Source organism: Heliconius melpomene, chromosome 1 (assembly GCF_056956725.1).
Source record: "Heliconius melpomene rosina isolate 202511_hmr_F chromosome 1, ASM5695672v1, whole genome shotgun sequence".
Lineage (NCBI taxonomy): Eukaryota > Metazoa > Arthropoda > Insecta > Lepidoptera > Nymphalidae > Heliconius > Heliconius melpomene.
Window position 1 is genome coordinate 3,692,673 of NC_140389.1, and position 20,197 is coordinate 3,712,869.

General features: G+C 31.8%; 1 protein-coding gene across 1 annotated transcript in view; it reads left to right on the forward strand.

Moving 5' to 3' along the window:
* The window catches only part of LOC146540984 (B-cell receptor CD22-like), a 58,866-nt gene extending 41,255 nt beyond the window's left edge, over window positions 1–17,611 (forward strand). Inside the window, exons 7-22 of the mRNA XM_085188289.1 lie at window positions 61–182; window positions 394–451; window positions 7,033–7,184; window positions 7,622–7,766; window positions 8,693–8,823; window positions 10,010–10,163; window positions 10,846–10,940; window positions 11,511–11,601; window positions 12,182–12,295; window positions 12,577–12,689; window positions 13,135–13,312; window positions 13,465–13,593; window positions 13,780–13,869; window positions 14,151–14,488; window positions 14,810–15,014; window positions 15,690–17,611. Coding sequence (XP_085044415.1) covers window positions 61–182; window positions 394–451; window positions 7,033–7,184; window positions 7,622–7,766; window positions 8,693–8,823; window positions 10,010–10,163; window positions 10,846–10,940; window positions 11,511–11,601; window positions 12,182–12,295; window positions 12,577–12,689; window positions 13,135–13,312; window positions 13,465–13,593; window positions 13,780–13,869; window positions 14,151–14,488; window positions 14,810–15,014; window positions 15,690–15,778 — 2,204 coding nt within the window. The 3' untranslated portion in view covers window positions 15,779–17,611. The remainder of the gene's footprint in view (window positions 1–60; window positions 183–393; window positions 452–7,032; window positions 7,185–7,621; window positions 7,767–8,692; window positions 8,824–10,009; window positions 10,164–10,845; window positions 10,941–11,510; window positions 11,602–12,181; window positions 12,296–12,576; window positions 12,690–13,134; window positions 13,313–13,464; window positions 13,594–13,779; window positions 13,870–14,150; window positions 14,489–14,809; window positions 15,015–15,689) is intronic.
* The last annotated feature ends 2,586 nt before the right edge of the window (window positions 17,612–20,197 follow it).

Genomic DNA, 20,197 nt, shown 5'->3' on the forward strand with positions numbered 1-20,197 from the left:
TCAATAAATAGGTTTATTTAATTATGTTTTATTTATTATGTTTTAACATTAATTTACTAGGTCGTCCAGCTGCCAGAGTATCTTGGTGGAAATCTCACGCATTGCTAGCCAATTCTGAAGCCCGAGCTGCTGTTTCCTTCACGCTACAGCGCGCTGATCTAGGGGCCGATGTTACATGTCAGGTAATGAACTGCTTCATATATCGTTATAATACACCGTAACCCAACGCCGCTTTCTGTTTAGCAGAAGGGAGAAATGAAAATAATTTAAATTTAATTATTTCCTCGAATGGCAATTGAACTCACAATCATCACGTTTACCATCGAACGACAAACTTCAGAATAATTTCTTTGGAAAGTGAAGTATTTATTTTAAAACACCTGTTTGTTACAGGCGGTGACGGACCCCTCAATAACGCCGCTCTCCGAGACGCTGACGATCGACGTTAATTGTGAGTTGTTTGGCATTTTAAAAACTATAATTTCGTTTTAAATTTAAAACTGTACTTGTGTTTCTTTTTTTTTATCAACTTCACGCTGTATCCCGCACTCAGCAAGGTAGGCAGATGTAACCTAGTGTTAAGACACTCCGTTCCCCACTTTTCGCCGAATTTTTGGAGACATTGCGTGTTGAATGGCGAAACTCAACGCCGCGCTTCGCCTCGACACCAGAACGAAGAAATGGAAATATAAACGTAAATCAATATTTCACTTCCTCGAGTGGGGATCGAACCCACAACCGTCGCGTTACAGTCACACCCTTGTGCCCTTGGGCCACGACGGCTCATCAAACATTTTTTCTTATTTTCATAAAAAAAACAAAATAACCACAGATACCATAATATATTACATTTCCTCAACCAAAACGCATTCAATGTTAAAAAAGCGGCAACCCGAAGCTGAGATTTTTCTTCTTTTTTTATCACTACGTAAATAAATATCAACGAACTGGATTTTAACTTACGTTTCCTGTACAACCTTATTTCTCGAGGACAGACCTCTAAATACATTCATAAATTTAAAACCCTCGCATAATAATATTCAGGCGATTTTGTATCAAAGAGATTTTTATCAAAAGTTCCTTTTAATTGACAGCTAGATGTATTATTACATCGGCTTTTGCTATTGACTTTGAATGTAGGTTTTTAAAGGGAATAAATAGAATTTTAATATTTTGTTTTATTTTAAAGTTTTTGATTCACTTATTCATGTTTGTTTGTTTAGTTGAACACATTATCTCAGAAACTACTCGTGTGAGTTGTTGTTATTGAATTATTTTTGGAAGGTAATTAAAGTAATTTTAACTTAGTGTTAAAATATTCCATTTTTCTGTGAATTTGCGAAACAGTATGTTGAATGACGGAACTTATCGCTGCACTTTGCTTTCCAATGGAAACTATTAATAGGATATAACGAAATACATACAGATTTAATTACGTAGGTTAAAATATCTCAACCTCGACTGATACACTAGAAAGTAAACAATTTAAAAATAATAGAAAAATAATTCATTGACAAGGAAAAGTAACAAAGAAATATTAAAAAAAACTACTTTTGCAATATCAAAGCATACCGTCAAAATAAATCTTGTTTGGTCGATTCGTTTTCTTCTAAAAGAGGTCCTTTTATGTGTAAAGATGCTAATCTGAATCACCTAATTAGCAGTTTGTTATAGCCCAAATGCCCTTTTCTAAGTAACAGTGAAATATGGATTTAAGGTAGCGAATTCTTGTTAGATCTAGATATTGACAACCGTTTAATTTGTAGAAGAATGGAGATTTTAAAGAATAAAACATAAAAAAACAGGTTAATGCTGAATCCTGGAATAGCAAGGTACTGGGTTAGATTTATAGTCATGGAAATGAGTAATGTTCTATTCATTGCTCTGGTAATAAAATAAAGCCCGACGTTTAGCTCCGTCAACTATCTTAAAGTTAGATGGTTAGAACTATTAAGCTACAATATATCACATTATATACCCCACATAAAGCAGGGTAGATAGACGGAACCTATTGTTGAGGCCTTCCGTTCCTCATTTTACGCTATATTCTGGAGTTATTGCGTGTTGAGTGGCGGAACTAAACGCCGCGCTTTGCATCGACACCAGAGCGAAGAAATGAAAATGTAAATTAAATAAACATTTCATTTCCTTTAATGGGGATCGAACCCACAACCAGTCGCGTTTCCAGTTACGCACTTGCGCTCTGCCTATAAAGAAAAGTTAAAAATATTTACTAAGCTTCATTTAGAGCTTAAAGCTTCCCCTATTTCCTTTTATCTCCATTATTTAAATCAAATCTCTCAGTATTAAGATTAATTTATTCCCTAAGATGTTGTCTCTGAAACAAAACAAGATAAATTACTTGGAAATGTTGCTATGGGGGTGTATTTCAGGGTACCCCACTTTACACCATGACACCCTTATTATATTAAATTTTATATTGCTTTTTCCTTTGTTTATCTTATTTTTTAGATTTACACTTTATTCCGCGTGTAGGAGCATAGGCAGAGGGAACTTAGTGTTCAGACATTGCGTTACCAGAGCGAAGGAATAAAAATGAAAATTGGCCTGAATGGAAATCGAACCTGCAATCTTTAATTTTTATCTTTTTCATATTTTTAGTAAAAAATTTAAAAAATACACTATTGGTAAGATTCTCCATAGATAGTAATTTTCTGTTACGTAATATTATCTATATATATAAAAGGACTTGTCCTCACTGACTGAGGTAAGACGCACGCACAGCCGTAACCGCTTATGGTAGAAACATGAAATTTGGGCAGATGTTTACTTTCGTAATCTGGACATCCACTAAGAAGGGATTTTGAAAAATGTTAACCCTAAAGGGGTGATATAGGGGTTGAAAGTTTGTATGGTAAAAAATTTAAATCGGCACCGATTCTTATAAAATTTGAAATTTAGATTTTTAAAAGCATTTAATTGAACACATGTTTCATCGTTTTCTATAATTCTCCCCCTAAGGATGCAAATAAGGGGTTGAAAGTTTGTATAGGTTTTTTTTAAAACGTCACCAATTTTTATAAAATTTGAAATTCAGACTCTTAAACGTATATAATTAAACACATGTTTCATGGTTTTCTAGAATTCACCCCCTAAGGGTGTAAATAAAGGGTTGAAAGTTTGTATAGGAAAAATCTTAAATCGCCACCGATTTTTATAAAATTTGACATTTAGACTCTTAAAAGTATTTAATTGAACACATGTTTTATGGTTTATTAGAATTCACTTCTAAATACACAAGCGAAGCTGCGCGCTTCCGCTAGTATAATATATAATCTATACTAATATAATAAAGCGGAAGAGTTTGTTTGTTTGTTTGTTTGTTTGTTTGTTTGTTTGAACGCTAAGATCTCTGGATCTACTGGTCCGATTTTCATTGTTTTTGTTTTGTATGAAAGCTGCATTCTTCAGAAGTGCTATAGGCTATATAACATTACATTACACATATATATTAATATATTTTAAAGTACATTCTAATTTGACATGCAATTTATTCTGCCATGTTAATAACAACCGTCGTTGCTACGCGACCGCTACCGCGACGTTTTGATATTCATCCTTATGAAAATAAATATAATAGTCACTTTTAGCATTTTATCTAGATTGAAATTATAGTTTACTGTATAACATTCTAATAAATAATTAAGGAGATGTCACTGATTCCAAATGACCTAGCCTACGGGCGGCACAGTACGACCGACGCGAACGGGCAGATGACGTTGACGGTTTTATAAATTGAAAATTTACATTTACATTTTCGAACTTTATTTGTTGTTTATAATTAATTTAAAATACACTTTGATTCTTTTCTTATTTTATTTGATATTGCCCGCTAATTATCCTACTTAATAGAGAGAAATGTTTAGTTATTTCGTAGAGTCAATATCTATGTACGCACGTACGGAAAACTTTAGGTACTTTTCCTAATATTAAGAATACCTATCCTTTAGTTACTTTTAATCCTTTTGTTAGTTCATTTCAATAACTCAGATAATTTTTTCTAATAATGTGTATCTACTTATTATTCTTTTTGATTATTTGAGCTTATATTTTCTTACTAATTCTATTGAGAATTGAAAATAATTTCATGAATATATTTAATAAATATTCTTATAGTTGAAGCAGGCGTAGCCGCGTCCGGGTCCACTAGTTAATAATAGTTGTTACTATTTTTTGTCCACTTTTGACATACCTCCCTATGTACGGAAATGGCACGGAGAGTGGAAAATGTATCAAACTTTATTTGTGCTCGGAGTGACAGTGTTATCGTTGTGATATAATTAATTAATTTTGATTGATTGATACTGCTTGAAGCCTTAATGGCGCAGCGGTACGTCTGATTGTAAGCGCCAACGGTTGTGAGTTCGATTCCAATTAGGAGAAAAAAAATTCCTCCCTCTGATAATAAGAAAAGCGCGGCGTTGAGTTTCGCCACTCAATATGTAATATTGCGAAATTTAGCCAATGCGTGGGCAACGCAGTGACCTAACACTATGTTCTCTCTGCGTACTTTGCTATGCGGGATACAAAATGATTGACACTAAAAATTCTTAAAATATATTAAGTTTATAAAAATATATTTAGAACAGATGGTAGTCAATTCATTATTCAAAAAAAATCTTATTAACTTTGACGTTGACTTTATTATAAATTGAATTTTAATGATGGAGTGGTAAAAATCGCAAATCTGAATCCTTCTTAATTCTACTGGTTCCGGATGTTTATAAATATTATCTTTTTAATTATGACATTATGTAAATGGCCTTTGTAAAATATAAAATTAGTTAATGGTATGAGTTTAGGATATGAAGGTTACAATAAAAAAATCCATTAATTTATCTTCTGCTTATTAAAGAGGAAAATACACATAAAAAATGGTACTAAATTTAACTTTATTCCCTATTTTCCACCTTTTGGTAAATTTCAACGGACGTTACCTAACAAAACCCGATTATAATGAAGATGATGTGTTCACGGAACCTTAAAATTATTCATTTAAATTTCTCTGTCACAGGTAGCTTCCATTAAGTTATATTAAAATCGTATTATGGGTCAAGCGTGAAAATTATACTATATAGGATTCAATTTAATCAGTCTTAGTATATGCTTGGAATAAATTTTAAAACATTTTTTTTTACAACGTTGAGATACCAGCAGTTAGTAGTTGTCGGTTCGATCCTTGTTTTTGTAAATTTGATGTCAAAAAAAAATATAAATATGAAATTAGAGCCAAGTTAAATGTTAAGTAATGCTTTGTTCTTGAGTTAACTAACAAAAGAACGAGAGATCTATATGGGTGCCGAGTTTTATGTTCACTTGAAATAAAACTCGAACTCTAAATTACACTCTACAGGCTATATTATATTTGCAAGTTACAGTACTTCCAGCTTGTAATGGATTATAAGGTTGGTATTTGTTTTGGTGCATAATGAATTTTCTATCAAAACTTTCAAGTCATCTTCTATATATATAAAATCGAAAGGTCACTCATTCATCACGAAATCTCAGAAATTACATGTTCTAGGAATCTGAAATTTTGCATAGGAGTTATTCATAGGACGTAGGTGCTCGCTAAGACGGGAATTTGCTATCTTCGACTTCTAAGGAGTTGTTTTTGGGGTTGAAAGTTTGTATGAAACTTCGTTACTACAAATGCTAGGATTCTCAAATTTTGCATGGACATCACTTATAGGACGTAGGTACTCATAGAGACAGAAATTAATAATAACGTAGTTCACGCAGGCGAAGCAGCGGGCGGGCCGCTAGTTCTGTATAAAACGCGTCGGGCATAGAACTAAAATGTAAATATCCCCTAAATGAGATTGAACCCACTACTGTCTTGTATCATAGAGTGGAGTAAATGTATTCCAACTTTTTGTGACAAACATACAGCAGCATGCACTTTGCAAATAGAACAAAGTCCATTTCAATTTGTAGAGTAGTTCAAATTTCGAGAGAGCATCAACGTTTTGTGGCGACGAACTAATTTAAAGTACAAACGTGAAAAGCCGCAGACAAAAGCTTGTTTATTTAGGCAAAAATTCTTTAATACATACGTATAAAGATTATTAATCTACAGTCCTAGGGATTTTCAGTTTCAAGTGAAATTACTAGGGACATGTATTTTACTGCAAGAAATTATATATTTGATTTTTCTCATCTTCTCGTTTTACTTTGCATGTCGCAGGATAAGCAGAGAAAACTCTGTCTCACACTCCGTCTGAATTTGTGTTGAATGACGGCGTACACATTTATATGTACTTAGAGTAAGAATCGAACCCATAAGAATCACAATCAGAAACCGATCTACTGCTCTACGATAGCCTAATATACCGGTTAGACTAGAAAGAAGCATTAAAAAATAACATTCCAGACAGTCGAACTAAGAAATAAGAAGTGAACTCCTATATTATTCACTGAAATATAAAAATAAATAAATAATGATAGCAGAGCTTAGAGCGGAGTATCTTATCACTAGGTTCTCTCCACCTACCCAACATGAAAAGCAAAGCTAAATAAACATTAAAAGATATTAAAGTTATATTCGCAAACCAATCACTTGTCAAGTACACGCTAATTTCATAAACCTATTACCTGGAGCGTTAATTAAAATTGACACGTAAACAGATTTCAAAGGCCGTCAAAATTTCCGAATTTAAGCTAAATCAAGCATCAAATGATAACTTGTCGACTGTAAATTAAATTATTTGACGGTTATTGTTTATCGTTAGTAATTTTTACTGACTAGGCCAGTCGTGTTGTCGGTAAACGCGACAGGTTCGATGGTGGGTTCGATTCCCAAATGAAATATTTCATTTTTTATTTTTCTATTTTCTTTATACGGGATACAGCTGTGCTGAAAAACAAATTGAATTTAGATTTTTAATATAAATGTATATTGATAACAATTTAAATAACACTTAAACGCTAATTGACATCTCTAAGTTTGACTGACAGTCATTACAGGTGAATTTACGTAACACATTACTGATTTCAATATTTTCTCAACAGTACGTCCACTATGGGTTCGTCTCCTAGGTGGTGCAAGGCCTCTAGTAGCTGGTAGAAGTGCTGAACTAACCTGCGCTGCAGCTGGAGCACGACCCAAGCCTAACATTTCGTGGTGGAAGGGAGGCACTAAACTTAATAGTGTTAAGGAAAGAGTAAGTGTTGTTATTTGATTGATATGTGAAAATTGGTAACTGCATCATACTAATGTTAAAATCGTAATTGATCAGTGTCTGTACGTGAAAAATATAAATGAAAATTTGTTAATGTAGGCATTTAACGATGTAGTACAAGCCAAAACAATTATTTTTATTTTTTTGTTTGTATGTCTGTGCGTTTGTTCACGCTTATCTTAGAATTGGCTTAACTAATATAAAAATAATAGTAAAAACTACATCTAAATCGATTAAGCCGTTTCTAAGGTAAGCGTATACAAACGTATAAACATATATAAACATAATTGTTTTGGGTTCTATTATCTACATTAATACGACAGTCCCAAAAATAGTTTCTTTTTCATGCCTATATCTTCCATGTCAACAACAATCCCTTATATTTATATACGTATATTCATATTCTTTTTTTTAACCAGGTATCACCAGATGGTAACGTGACGCGAAGCACACTGACATTCGTGCCAGTTATCGAAGATGCGGGAAGAGTTCTATCTTGTAGAGCATCACAACCGTCTCTACCCCATTCTACACATGAAGATGGCTTCAAATTGGAAATACAACGTATGTGTTTCTTTTGTGTTAGCTTACTTTTTTTTCAGTTTCAAGTTTTTTTAGTTTACCTGGGAACGTAGTCATGAAACTCTCCGTTCCCATTAATAGACCTCCTTTCCCCACTTTTCACCGAATTCTAGAGTTGTGTGTTAATACACGATATGCAATACAATAAGTCTTGTTACCAGAGCGACAAAAATAATTAATTACCTCGAGTGGGATTCAAACCCATAACAGACTTTAAATTATTTAAATGATGAAATCCAAACAACTAACAGTAAATACAAATACAATAAATATAAATACAAAGTTCTCTTAACAAGCTTTCAGAAAAGCTCCGTGAAAAAGACATACTATAGACATTTCTTGATTGGTCCAATCTCTTTAGGATCTATCTGTGAAGTAGATTGAAAAGGTTTTTTTTTGTTTTATAGAACTTGCTATTCCATATATAACGGAGGCTTTGATCGAAATAACGTATTCATTTGAATAGATTTTTAAAGCAATTGAGATTTCTTGTGATTTGGTTTTGTAAATACTATATACCTAGTGCTATTTTTTACTTTATGTATAATGCCAGTGCCAGTGTTAGTGTTAAGACACTTCGTTTTCAATTGGAATAAATAAATATATACGTTATATGAGGCTATCGTAGCGAATTGGGACAGCCTGATTATAAGAGTGCCGATTTTCGATTGAATCCCCACTCGGAGGAATGTTTTTTTTCCTGTTCCGATAGGTAAAGCACGGCGTTCCGCCACGTAACTCGCAATGTCTTGAATATAAGAGCGAAAAAATGGTAAACGGAATGTCTGAGACATTTCCTCTGCTTATCCCGCTATGCATTAAAAGAAAACAGAAGCGTGTTATTAAAAATGTATGCGAGGGATGCGTGAAGATAAACTTTTACTAATAATATTTCCCATTTTATACAGATTTGCCAGTGGTGAAACTAGAACTTGGTGCCAATTTGGATGCCACTAGAGTTGTGGAAGGTTCCGATGTGTATTTGGACTGCATGGTGCGCGCCAACCCTTGGCACACTCATGTATATTTTACACATAATGTGAGTATTATAATATAATTAAAATAATATTATAGGCTTATCTGTTTGTATGTTCGTTTGTGCACGCTAGTCTCAGAAACCTCCTTTTGGCAACCTTCCCTTAACATTTATCGTTTATTTTATTTAAATAGGATCATTAATAAAAAAGTTATGTTAATATAAAATATATTTTTTTAACTAAATTGCTACATAATAACCATTTTATTAAATTGGTCGATGACAATGTTATTCGATTACGAAAATAATTCAAATAAGTAAATAAATAATTTCATAATTCAAGCGGGCGAAGCCTTGTGAAGTATTCTATGAATGCGTTTTTAGTCGTAATTAAAATAGGCACGAAATGGTACCGGGATACCTCTATATCATTTCTAATATAAGGCTTAAATAATTAATATCATCAAACTAAATCTACTCAGTCGAATACACAAATTAAAATTAGTTTTCATTTGCTCTATTATAATATTAGATTCCAAATTGATGGGAATTATGTATTGATTTTAATTTCATTAACGCTAAATCAATAATTCAAAATCATATTTGATTTGGAAATTGTTTAACAATTAAATGAGCAACATTATTATATAATCATTAATTAATTATAATATAATTAGTGTCTGAAATTGAATACTTACGTAATATTGACACCGTCGTCGTCGCGTCGGAGCAGCGTTGTGTTTCGCTACTCAAAATGTAATGCCTCGAGAATTCATCAGAAAGTCCGGAACGGAAGTGTCTTAATAGGAACAGAGTGTCTTGACACTAGATTCTCATATTTCTCGGACGACCGTCAACGGCCAACGATACACCGAAACTCAATCATAGCCATCAAAATAGCCTTATACAAACGAAAATCAGATAGATATTGGTCAGATTGTAGCACATTTTATTCCAGTTTACGTTTACTAAATACACCTTGTACTGTTAGCACCAAAAACTATTTTAATATGATATTATTGATTAAAATATTATATTATTGAAGATGTTCAATAATATAAAATTATATTTTATAATATTATAATATTTTATTTTTTAACTTCACGCTGTATCCCGTCCAAAGCAGGGTAGACAGAGGGAACGTTTAACATATTCCGTATATCTATAATTAGGGGATGCGTAGACCCAAAAAAATAAGAATAAACTAATCAAAGTAAAACACAAAAAAAATCCTTTTTACACCCAACAGGGCACACCGGTGAAGGGCGGTGGTGGTGTAGTGGTGGCAAATCAGAGCCTGGTACTGCAGCGTATATCAAGACGAGTGGCTGGAGACTACGTGTGCGTAGCCAGAAACGCCCTGGGTGAAGGATCAAGCCAACCTTTGGAATTAGATGTCAAATGTTAGTATTTATTTGGAACTTACTTAGTGTTAGTATTTAGTATTTACTTGGCATTTACCAGTCGCCGTTTGCAATTTGTTTCTCCCATTAATGGAGGAATTTCAGGAAATCCTCTTTTAGAATTTCGACAAATCCGTACACTCGAAAACAAACTACATGTCAAATTTCAACTTTTTAAGCTCACTTAGTAACGTAAGAGATTTAAATAGAATCGTCAGTTACATAATTATTACATTTTAAAAGCTTTTTTAATCTTTAAGCTGTATAAGTTTAATAAAAATTTGCGCAGCTTTCTGTTTATATTTTTCCAATCACTGCAAAGTTATTACTTATAGTAATTAATTTTGATGCAAACTAAAGTCGACTTAAAATGTATATCTTTATTTATATTTTAAATTCATAGTGTATCAATTTAAATTAACATTAAGTCTTTATAATTAGTTAAATAGCTTAATTACACAATTGTTTAATTGAATTAAATTAATTATATCAGTATCACCAAATATAAGCTTTAAAGCTTTTAAACTTATTATGAAAATTAATAACATCTACTTTAAATACTATTTATTAAGTTCTTGTCAATTTACTGTTATAAAACTAATTACATTTTCACTTAAATCACATAAATTATCATAATGTCACATTTTAGAAAAGGTAAATTAAAAAAAAATATCATCATCAGATACTCCATCGTGCAAGTCATCACAACCAATGGCGTTAAGAGCGGCTCGTGGAGAAACAGTTGAAATAGATTGTGAATTAGATGCCAATCCTCAAGTATGTATTATTACTACTTTATGAAACTTTAGAGACCGTTGTGACATAGGGGCATAAGCGAATTCTCTGAATAGTGAAGAACGAAATTTCTTAATGGGGAACGATGTTTCTTGACACTAGGTTCCCAGGTTCCCGTTGCCTATTCTGCTGTGCGGGATAAAGCGTGTAGCTATGGAAACCAATATACTTTAAGTCTATAAAATAGTATAGAAAGATTTAAGTCTTACATTTTAAGTAATTTGCTAAGATATAATTGACGTTTTTACAAATAATAAGTATCCGTCAAAATGACGTGCAACATCTTCATTATAACAAAATGACTGAACTTGCTTGACATCACTTGTGTGATGTTTCAAGTATGTCCTGCGAGGTCTCGACGGCTACTGAGTTGGTTCGGGAGTTTGCAACGATCCGATGATAAACGTGAAAAAGGCAGCGAAATACGTTAGATTTACGTAGATAGTAGACGACGTAGACTTCTGGGGTTAATTTTCTAACAAATTTTGGTTTTTCTGAGAGAACCTAGTACAATTACTCCTTTGAGAGTTTACCTTTATTCTTCTGTAACAGGAGCCTATGACGTACCAGTGGTGGTTGAACAGTACTACACACTCGAAGCTGGAGCTAAATTCACAAGCGATGCACGCACAGAGCAGTCTCGGTGAGATATTCATATTATTTTTCAACATAATTAATTTGAAACTTTTTGTTTGCAAGTGTTATTATACTAGCCAATTATAATACAAATATTTTTGATTAGTTTCAAACTTTTAAAAATTTTGAAGCAGTACAAAGTTTGTTATTGTTTTAATTAAAAAACTAAAATGAAATTTTATTGTAATCAAAGTTACTAACAATAGAAATATTTTTGTTTTATTTTCTATGTTTTGTTTCATTTTATCGTGTTCAAATAAAAATTTCTTTCTTAAATATGAATGAAAACGACATCTCAGTTTTGAGAGCGGTTTATAAACACGGGTCTTGGTAAGAATTGTGTATGACATATTCTAAGTGCTGCATATAATAGCTCTGACAGGTTACATCGACAAAACACGAACAATAATATTTTTATAGTAAAGTCATTGATAAGATATAGATTAGAATAGATATAGATACAGAAAATTTTTACTTACCTCCCCCATCTTTATAGGTAATAATTTAAAGATGCTAAAATAGAAGATTTTTTTATCACTATCAATATTTCTGAACTAAGATTATTTATAACATGCCTGGTTGTTTAGGTAGATACCTGTATGTGGTGAACAGTTCAGCGGACTATGGGTGGGTGCAGTGCGCGGGGTCTAACGCCGTCGGCAGGCAAGAATCGCCGTGTTTATTCCACATATTACCTGCTGGTAAAAAATATATATATATGTATAATTTTTTATTTTTTGAGTTTGGTTATAAATAGGAATAACAGGTTTAATATAATTATTCATTTCATATAAGTATAAATAGTATTCATAATTACTATGACTACTAAAAATTGTATTTATGAATTGGAAAAAAACCAAGCAGTACATTTCTACCAACTAATATTTTTTAGCTAAATAATTATATAATTTTGTTTTAAGAAGTTTAAGAATATATGTATATAAATTTAAAATTTAAAAATAAACCAGTTAAACTCTTCTAGAAAAGCCATCATCCGTTAAGAACTGTGTAATAACGAACGTGACACACGAGTCTTTATGGCTCTCCTGCATCCGGGGGCACGATGGAGGATTGAAACAGTCTTTTCTATTACAGGTTGGTTATCTATTGAAAATATACTTTACTTTGTCATATTTTTATAACATTTTATGTATAAATAATTTTCATATTATTTGTAACGTATTTTGTTGTGAATAAGAAAAATATTGTCGCCAGTCGTAGCACAGGGGCACAGTGTGACTGTAAAATCTACTGGTTGTGGGTTCAAACCCCACACCAGGAGATGAAATATTTATTTAAATTTACATTTCCATTTCTTCACTCTGGTGTTGAGGCAAAGCGTGGGGTTGAGTTCCGCTACTCAATACATAAAGCCTCTAGAATTCGGCGGATAATGAGGAACGGAGGTAAGGCTTAATGGAAACGGAATATCTTAACAGTAGGTTCCCGGGTTCCTTTTAACGTGAAACTATAAAAAAAAACAAAATTGTTGCTCCAAGATCGATATGTAATCTACCAGATTTTTTCTCCATTCAACCAGGTATATGATATAGCAACAGGCTCCCTCCAACGTAATATAAGCAACGATGATCCCCAATTCGTAGTATGGGGTTTAACCGGTGCAGTCGGCTTATCCGTGCGTGCATACAATCAGAAGGGATTTAGCGACCCCTTCACATTGTCGTCTAGTTTACTTAAACATCCTCAGAGGCAAACAGGTTGGTTGAATAGTTTATGGAAGTCATATTAGTTTAAATGGTTGGTGTTTACTTATAAAGTTTGAGTTAGAGAATTTATTTTATTAACCAATATTCTTCTTTAACTAAATCTTAAAATCCAAGCAGCCTTATTAGTTCTTTTAATATTTTAGCTAATGTACCAGTGAGAGTGGAATTGACAACAGTTTTGGTAACTGTCCTATGCTCTATAGCAGTTATAGCCACTATTACCACAGTATCTGCTTTTATCTTCTGTTGGAAGTACTGTCATAAGAGAGATGGTAAGTTTATAATAAAAATTATCAATTTCTATGAAAGTTTTGTATGTGGGCTATGAGTATTCTTAAAAAAGATATTTTTAATTAAAATATTTGATCGATCTAGCACAATATAGAGGGTGTAAACTAAAAAAAAGAATCGTTTAAGTAATTCTTATACACATAATAGAACTAAACCTTCTTTTATAGAAAAGAACGACAAATCTAAAAGAATGCAAGATGAAATATCTAATACCCCTTTGACAGGGGCGAAGGAGTGTGAAAGTGTCGACAGTCTGGGTAAGTAATGTTTTGTTGTGAACTTTAATTTATTTTATTAGATACATATATATGTATTTTTATTTGTTTTTAAATAGTATTAGATGCTCTAAAAAATAAAATAACATATTACATCTTCCTGGAAACCCAATAAGGTTAGGGGATTGTCATGTAAATTCAATACAGGCACAAATAAAATTGTAAATAGAAAACAAAAAAAAAAAGAAAATTAACTGTTGCCTTAAATTTTCGTAACAATGGCAAAAAAGTATACAAATATCTAACACAAACAAATATTTCAGATAAAAATCCCGACATAATACCTATAGAAGGTAAAATAAGCGATAGTTGTTCAAACAAATCGTCTGCAACGGACTATAGCTCGATACGACCGTTACTGTCGAAGGATTCCGAAAAATACGACAATAAATACGAACGGCACTTCGATATAACTGACCCTAGAAATATTCAAATACGGCCAATGTATAACGTGCAAATGCCAATACATAATATGCCAATGCAAGGATTGGGAACAAATTTGATGCCCAATATTGGTCCCAATGAGTGCCGGCCTTATGACAAGGTGTATGAAAATTGGTTGAAGTATAAAAATTCTTTGCCATTGAATACTAGTGGCTTGGTGAGTTTTTTTTTATTATATTTGTAATTATTTTTTGCGTTCAATTTTTGGGTTCCGTTGTAACCTATACCAATATTTTCATGGAGGAGAGGAACTGAGAAGAATTATTTTATTTAAAATATACACACGTATAGCAGACGAATAATGCGATTTCTGTTCAACCAAAAAAACTGTCTCCATGACATTAAAAAAAATAACCTTAAAGAATCAAAACGTGGTTGCAATTCTTAAGCTTATATTAAACCTTAAGTTCAAAAAACCTTATTTTATTTTCATATTTAAGTCGCATATTTCAACTAACACCACAATTTCCATTAACAGCTACCAGTAGACCAAATACCAGAAGTGTACCCAACCATCTACAATACGAACAATCGGAATCCACTCAACTTGGCCCAAATGCCTGATCTATCGTACCGGTCCCACTGCAGGCACTCCCCCGCACCCTCGCCTTCACCAGTCAGCGTTAATATGCAGAATACTAGCGCCCATTACAGTGTGGTGGACCGCGATAATGTATATAGATGTGAGTATTTTTGATTATTTGATGTATTTTTTTATTTTCTTTTAGCTTCATGCTGTTTTTCGTATATAGCAGAGTTGAAATAGGGATCCTAGTGTTAATACACTCCATTCCCTATTTTCCGCCGATTATTTCAAGATAATTTATACTCTCGAACAGGCTTGAACCCGTAACAATAATAATATTACAGTTATAGTGGAAATTTTTGTGATGATATCATTTGTTATATTAGACTTTCCATAAGAGTATTTGTTTGAAGTATTTCTTCAGACTTGTAATAAAAATAACAAAATGAGAACTGAATCCACTTAACTATTTTATCATAAAGTTGCATAAAGCAAATTATTATACTTATGAAACTTAAAATAAATAAAAAACTTGAATTAAAATTGAAATCTCGACATGCATACTTAAACAATGTCGAAACAATTAAAACTTTGTCTCTCTTAATACCCTTGTTCTTCTTTTACTTTTTTACGTACGTACGTAAGTACGGCTATTGATATTAATTAAATATAATTTTTAATAAAAATAGCTCGTTCTGGCCATTTAAAATAAGGAACGCCATTCCACACGAAATAGGAAATGTCTTGAATCTGGGCGACGAATGAAGACTGAAGTGTCTTGGAAAGAAAAAACGTGAAATTGCTGATATTAATATTTATATTTTTTTTTTAGTGAATTCATCTCAAGAATCCAAACCGAATTCAGTGAAGTCGGTTGAAACCAACACAATTCAAACACCAAGCGAGACAGAATGCAGGTGAGATATCGATGATTGTTTAGAAACTAAAATGTGAAGACATTTCAAAAGAAACAAGTGTTAGTGATATAGTTAAAAGTGTATAAAAGTTACAAATATTTGTTTCTATAATAAAGTGTTTTAATATTTCATATATTATTATATTATGGATATGAAAAAAAATGGCAACGGTTTTTCATCGTCACGCTTCTGCCTAGCTTGACTGTGTCTAGTAAAAAAGGAGTTTTTTAAAAATGTTAAAACAGAAAAGAAGGTGGAAGATTTGTTGACGAAACGAAGTAAACGCTTAAGAATGTTATAAATATCAAAATTTTATAATTAATAATAATATGTAAAAAATATTTGTTTTGAAATTAACGTACTATTAAATTTTATATAATTATTTATTAATTATTCTTCACGAAACTTAAATTTAATACATACTTGTGTTTTGGTAAGAGCACTTTGAAAAAAAAAAAAATGCAGTAATCATGTGTTATTTCGAGACAGTTATAATTGTTACTTAACTTTAAAGTTCTTCAAAGGAAGCTTCTTCTTTCTGAAGCTTCAGAGCTCAAAGATAATTAGCAAAGAAGAAAGTAATAGAGAAAGAGAGAAGGAGTCAATTTAAGGTAAAATAAATTATTAATAATAATATACCACGTATTTTATTTTCAATTATTTTTCCTAATTTTTTTTTGTTCACAAACCAATGATATTTTACAGTTATTCAAAATTATTTTAACAGAAATTAATGTTTATAAAAAATTTGGATTTGGCGGAATTTGAAAAACTTCCTTAATAATGTTTATTTATATACAAAGAAGAAAGAAGAAGACAGCGGGAAACCGCTGGATTCAAAAGGCGCAGGACCGGACGGAATGGCGAGCATTGGAGGAGGCCTATGTCCAGCAGTGGACCTTAAAAGGCTGATGGATGGATGGATATACAAAACTTTAGCATATAAATATAATAAGCCTCACATATTTTCATCCGAGTTTTTATTGAAAAAATATTTATTAAAACTTATGAAAGAGTTTGTACTTAAAATAAATGAAATGTGAGTTAAAAAAGATATTTTCAATTAATAAATGATTGAGAAACTTCAATACATTTTAAAGCAAAGCAATTTTATCAACGGCACTCGTAAGATGGGTTGCCGATATTGTAGAGGACGTACTTTCTTTAGTACGTAAGTTATTGATTTATTTTAAAAACTTAACTTAAAAATCCAGATGATTTAAGGCCACTCAATACCTCCAGAATTCGGGAAGTGGATTTGGTTTTTTTTTGTTGATTATTTCCTACTTCTCTCTCTCTCTTCTCCGAGCAACGTGAAGTTATTGCATAAAAAACAATTTTAAATTTAAATATATTATTACAGCATAACGTCAATTGTAACGGATTGAACTATTGGAATTTTATAAAGTCTTGAGACTGATATTTTTAATGTAATCAAATTTCAAATTATGAAAAATTAAAAAAAATATTTAAACATTAATTGTAAATATTCGATGTACAGGTAATAAATAATTGATAGTAATGTTGCCATATTAGGTAAGATGTTTGTTTTTATTTTTAATTTAATTCAGTTCTTGACAATATATTTAGTATAAATTGACTAAAATAAACAAAATGTATTATTAAAAAGATTAAAGTCAAATCTCATAAAGACATATTATTTTAAAGAAAAAAATATTATTTTACAAAATATATAGTTGCCCCGATCACTTAGTATCGAAGAAAGTCTGAAAGGTAGCTCTCCCCCTCGACATATAAATATATAGAAAGAAAAAATATATTTCGGATAAGTTTTCTTTCTATATATTTACCCACATGAAATCCTGTCATAATATTTTTATTTTTTTCTAAAATGGACATAAAATAAAGAATAAACATAAAATAACAAGTGAATTATAAACAAAACAAAATAACTCGACTCCATAAATATCGTATTATTTATCAAATCATCAAAATTGGTTCACTAGTTTAACAGTTACTAGGAAACAAAGGATCGGATATACATGCAAATAAAAACATTACTTTCCTTTTGAGCTACGCCGTAGTCGGATAAGAATATCAAGTTCAATCAATTGTAAAAGAAAATCAATTGTACTTTATATATTGTCATTAGCTTAATAAATTAATATTTAAGTTATAAGCATATTATTGTATAATATTTGTGTTTTGTTTGTGTTCATAGCCTAGGAGACAACTGCTATTTATTTAATTTCAATGTGTTTGTAAAAACGATGAACGTAAATTTAATGATAAAACATATTTATTTTGATATTGTTTACACTCTCGTTCTATAATGTTAAGAAAGTAACAAAATATATTGAATTAATTGAAGTATATGTAATTTGTTAATTATTCATATATTTGGTATAATAGCAGTCGTCTCTTACATTACTATTATAAGGTGGAAAGTTAAGCTGTACCTTAACTTTTTAATTTCACAATATATAAATACACGTAAAAATAAAAATATTTCTTGAATGTTTATGCGAACCCATAATAACTCATTCTCAACTAACCACCATCTGTAAATTTTAACCAATTAGTTTTTTTAATGTATTATATTTTTTAAAGTTACTTAATAAAATTATTTGTATTATAGTTCTAAGTTAATGATATTTGGCGTTTTATGTTCTTTTTACAAGAATTTCTTCAAAAGAAATAAATTATATTTATATCTGTAAAAGTAGTTTTATTTTACACATTTATATTAATTCTCATAGAAATTATTTTATTGATATACGAAAACGCCGCTTTGCGTTCTGGCATTGCAACATGAAATAACCTGGCCTCGTGGAAACACACTAGATTCTCTCGTACCCTGCAACTCTCTGCAACTCAAGACTCTCTTAAAATTTCAATTTCGACACCAAAAACATCAGTTATTCATATTTTTGCAATAAAATGTTCAAATATCAATTGGACTTTAAAAACATCGAATTTTCCATTCAATACAGAAATTCCTTTATATTTTACAGCAACTACGAGATCAAAGAATTTAAATATTTGCTACCTAGATTTTGTCGTATGAGATGTGAGTTGAAGCGAAAAAGGCACATACATGCGCATATATCTACTTACCTATGTATAAAATTTCCCAGTACCGAGTTGAAAACTTCGAGTGCTCTAAAATGTATTACGTATAATCAAAGTTGCACATTCTTCTATTTAAAGCTTCATGCATAAATTAAAATTGTAGGATTTTAGTCCGAAAAGCCTTTTGGATTTGCAGTATTTGAATGTGATGCTATAGTAACGCAGTGACAGCTGACTGTACGTGATGGTTAGGAGTTCAATTTTCATTTGAGAATGTTTACAAAATAATATTTTCCATAGCAGGGTAGTTAGTGTTAAGACACTCCATTCTCCATTTTCAGTGTAATACTACCAGAGGAAATAAGGTAATAATTTATTCTGCTAATTGAATCCATAACCGTCTCGTGTCGTGCGCCAGGATAAAAAATCTTTTCATCGATATATATATATATAAAGCGCAGCCTCGACAAGCCCTACTATAAATATTTTGTTCTACATGGGATCTATATGGGACAAACATGAATATAGTAGCTGAAAGTTAGAATTTACCATAAAAAATGTAGTCTTAAATATGTATCTACGTTGTTGCTATGTGAAATGCTTCTTCTCCCTTCTTTTTTAGCTTCACGCAATATCCCCCACATAGCAGAGTAGGCAGAGGAAACCTGGGAATATAGTGTCCAGACACTCTGTCTCTGTTAAGATAAATATGTGAAAATGAATTAAATTTATACATAAAAAACTTAAACGACACCATCAGTCATCTCTAGGCTCTCTGTGCGTACCTTACAGAGGTGAGTGTGATTGTGATTTTTTTCTTTACTTTTTGCTTCACATTTTCATTTTCTAGAGGAGAAGTCAGAGAATGTTAAGCACTAGTCTCCGCATGCCTCTTTCGCCTCATCATTTATCATCAAACTAATAACAAAATACGTATGTGGGGGTCGATGATGGAAGATTTGCTCGTAACGATCCCTACCAACCATATCTAAGACTGCATCACTTCATTTACTACGAGCTCCACAAAGGCACACGATGCTAGGGTGTCCTCTGGAGGCGACTCGCACCAGTGCGTCCCCGCTGGTGTAATTAGTAGAGACGAATGCGGCGTTAGGGACCGCCACTCACAACGCCATATGCGGAACGGTGGCAAATGGTGGACGAATTTACATATAAAATTATTTTATTTATACTTAAAGAGGCCAGTCGTTACGTTACGTATTGGTTGTGAATTCGATTCCCACTCGAGGAATTTAAATATTTAATATATTTATTTCTTCGCTCTGGTAACGAGACAAAAGGAGGAATTCCACCACTCTATTCGCAATGCCTCCAGAATTCGGTGAAATGTGGGGAATGAAAGTGTCGTAATGGGAACGGACTATCCAGG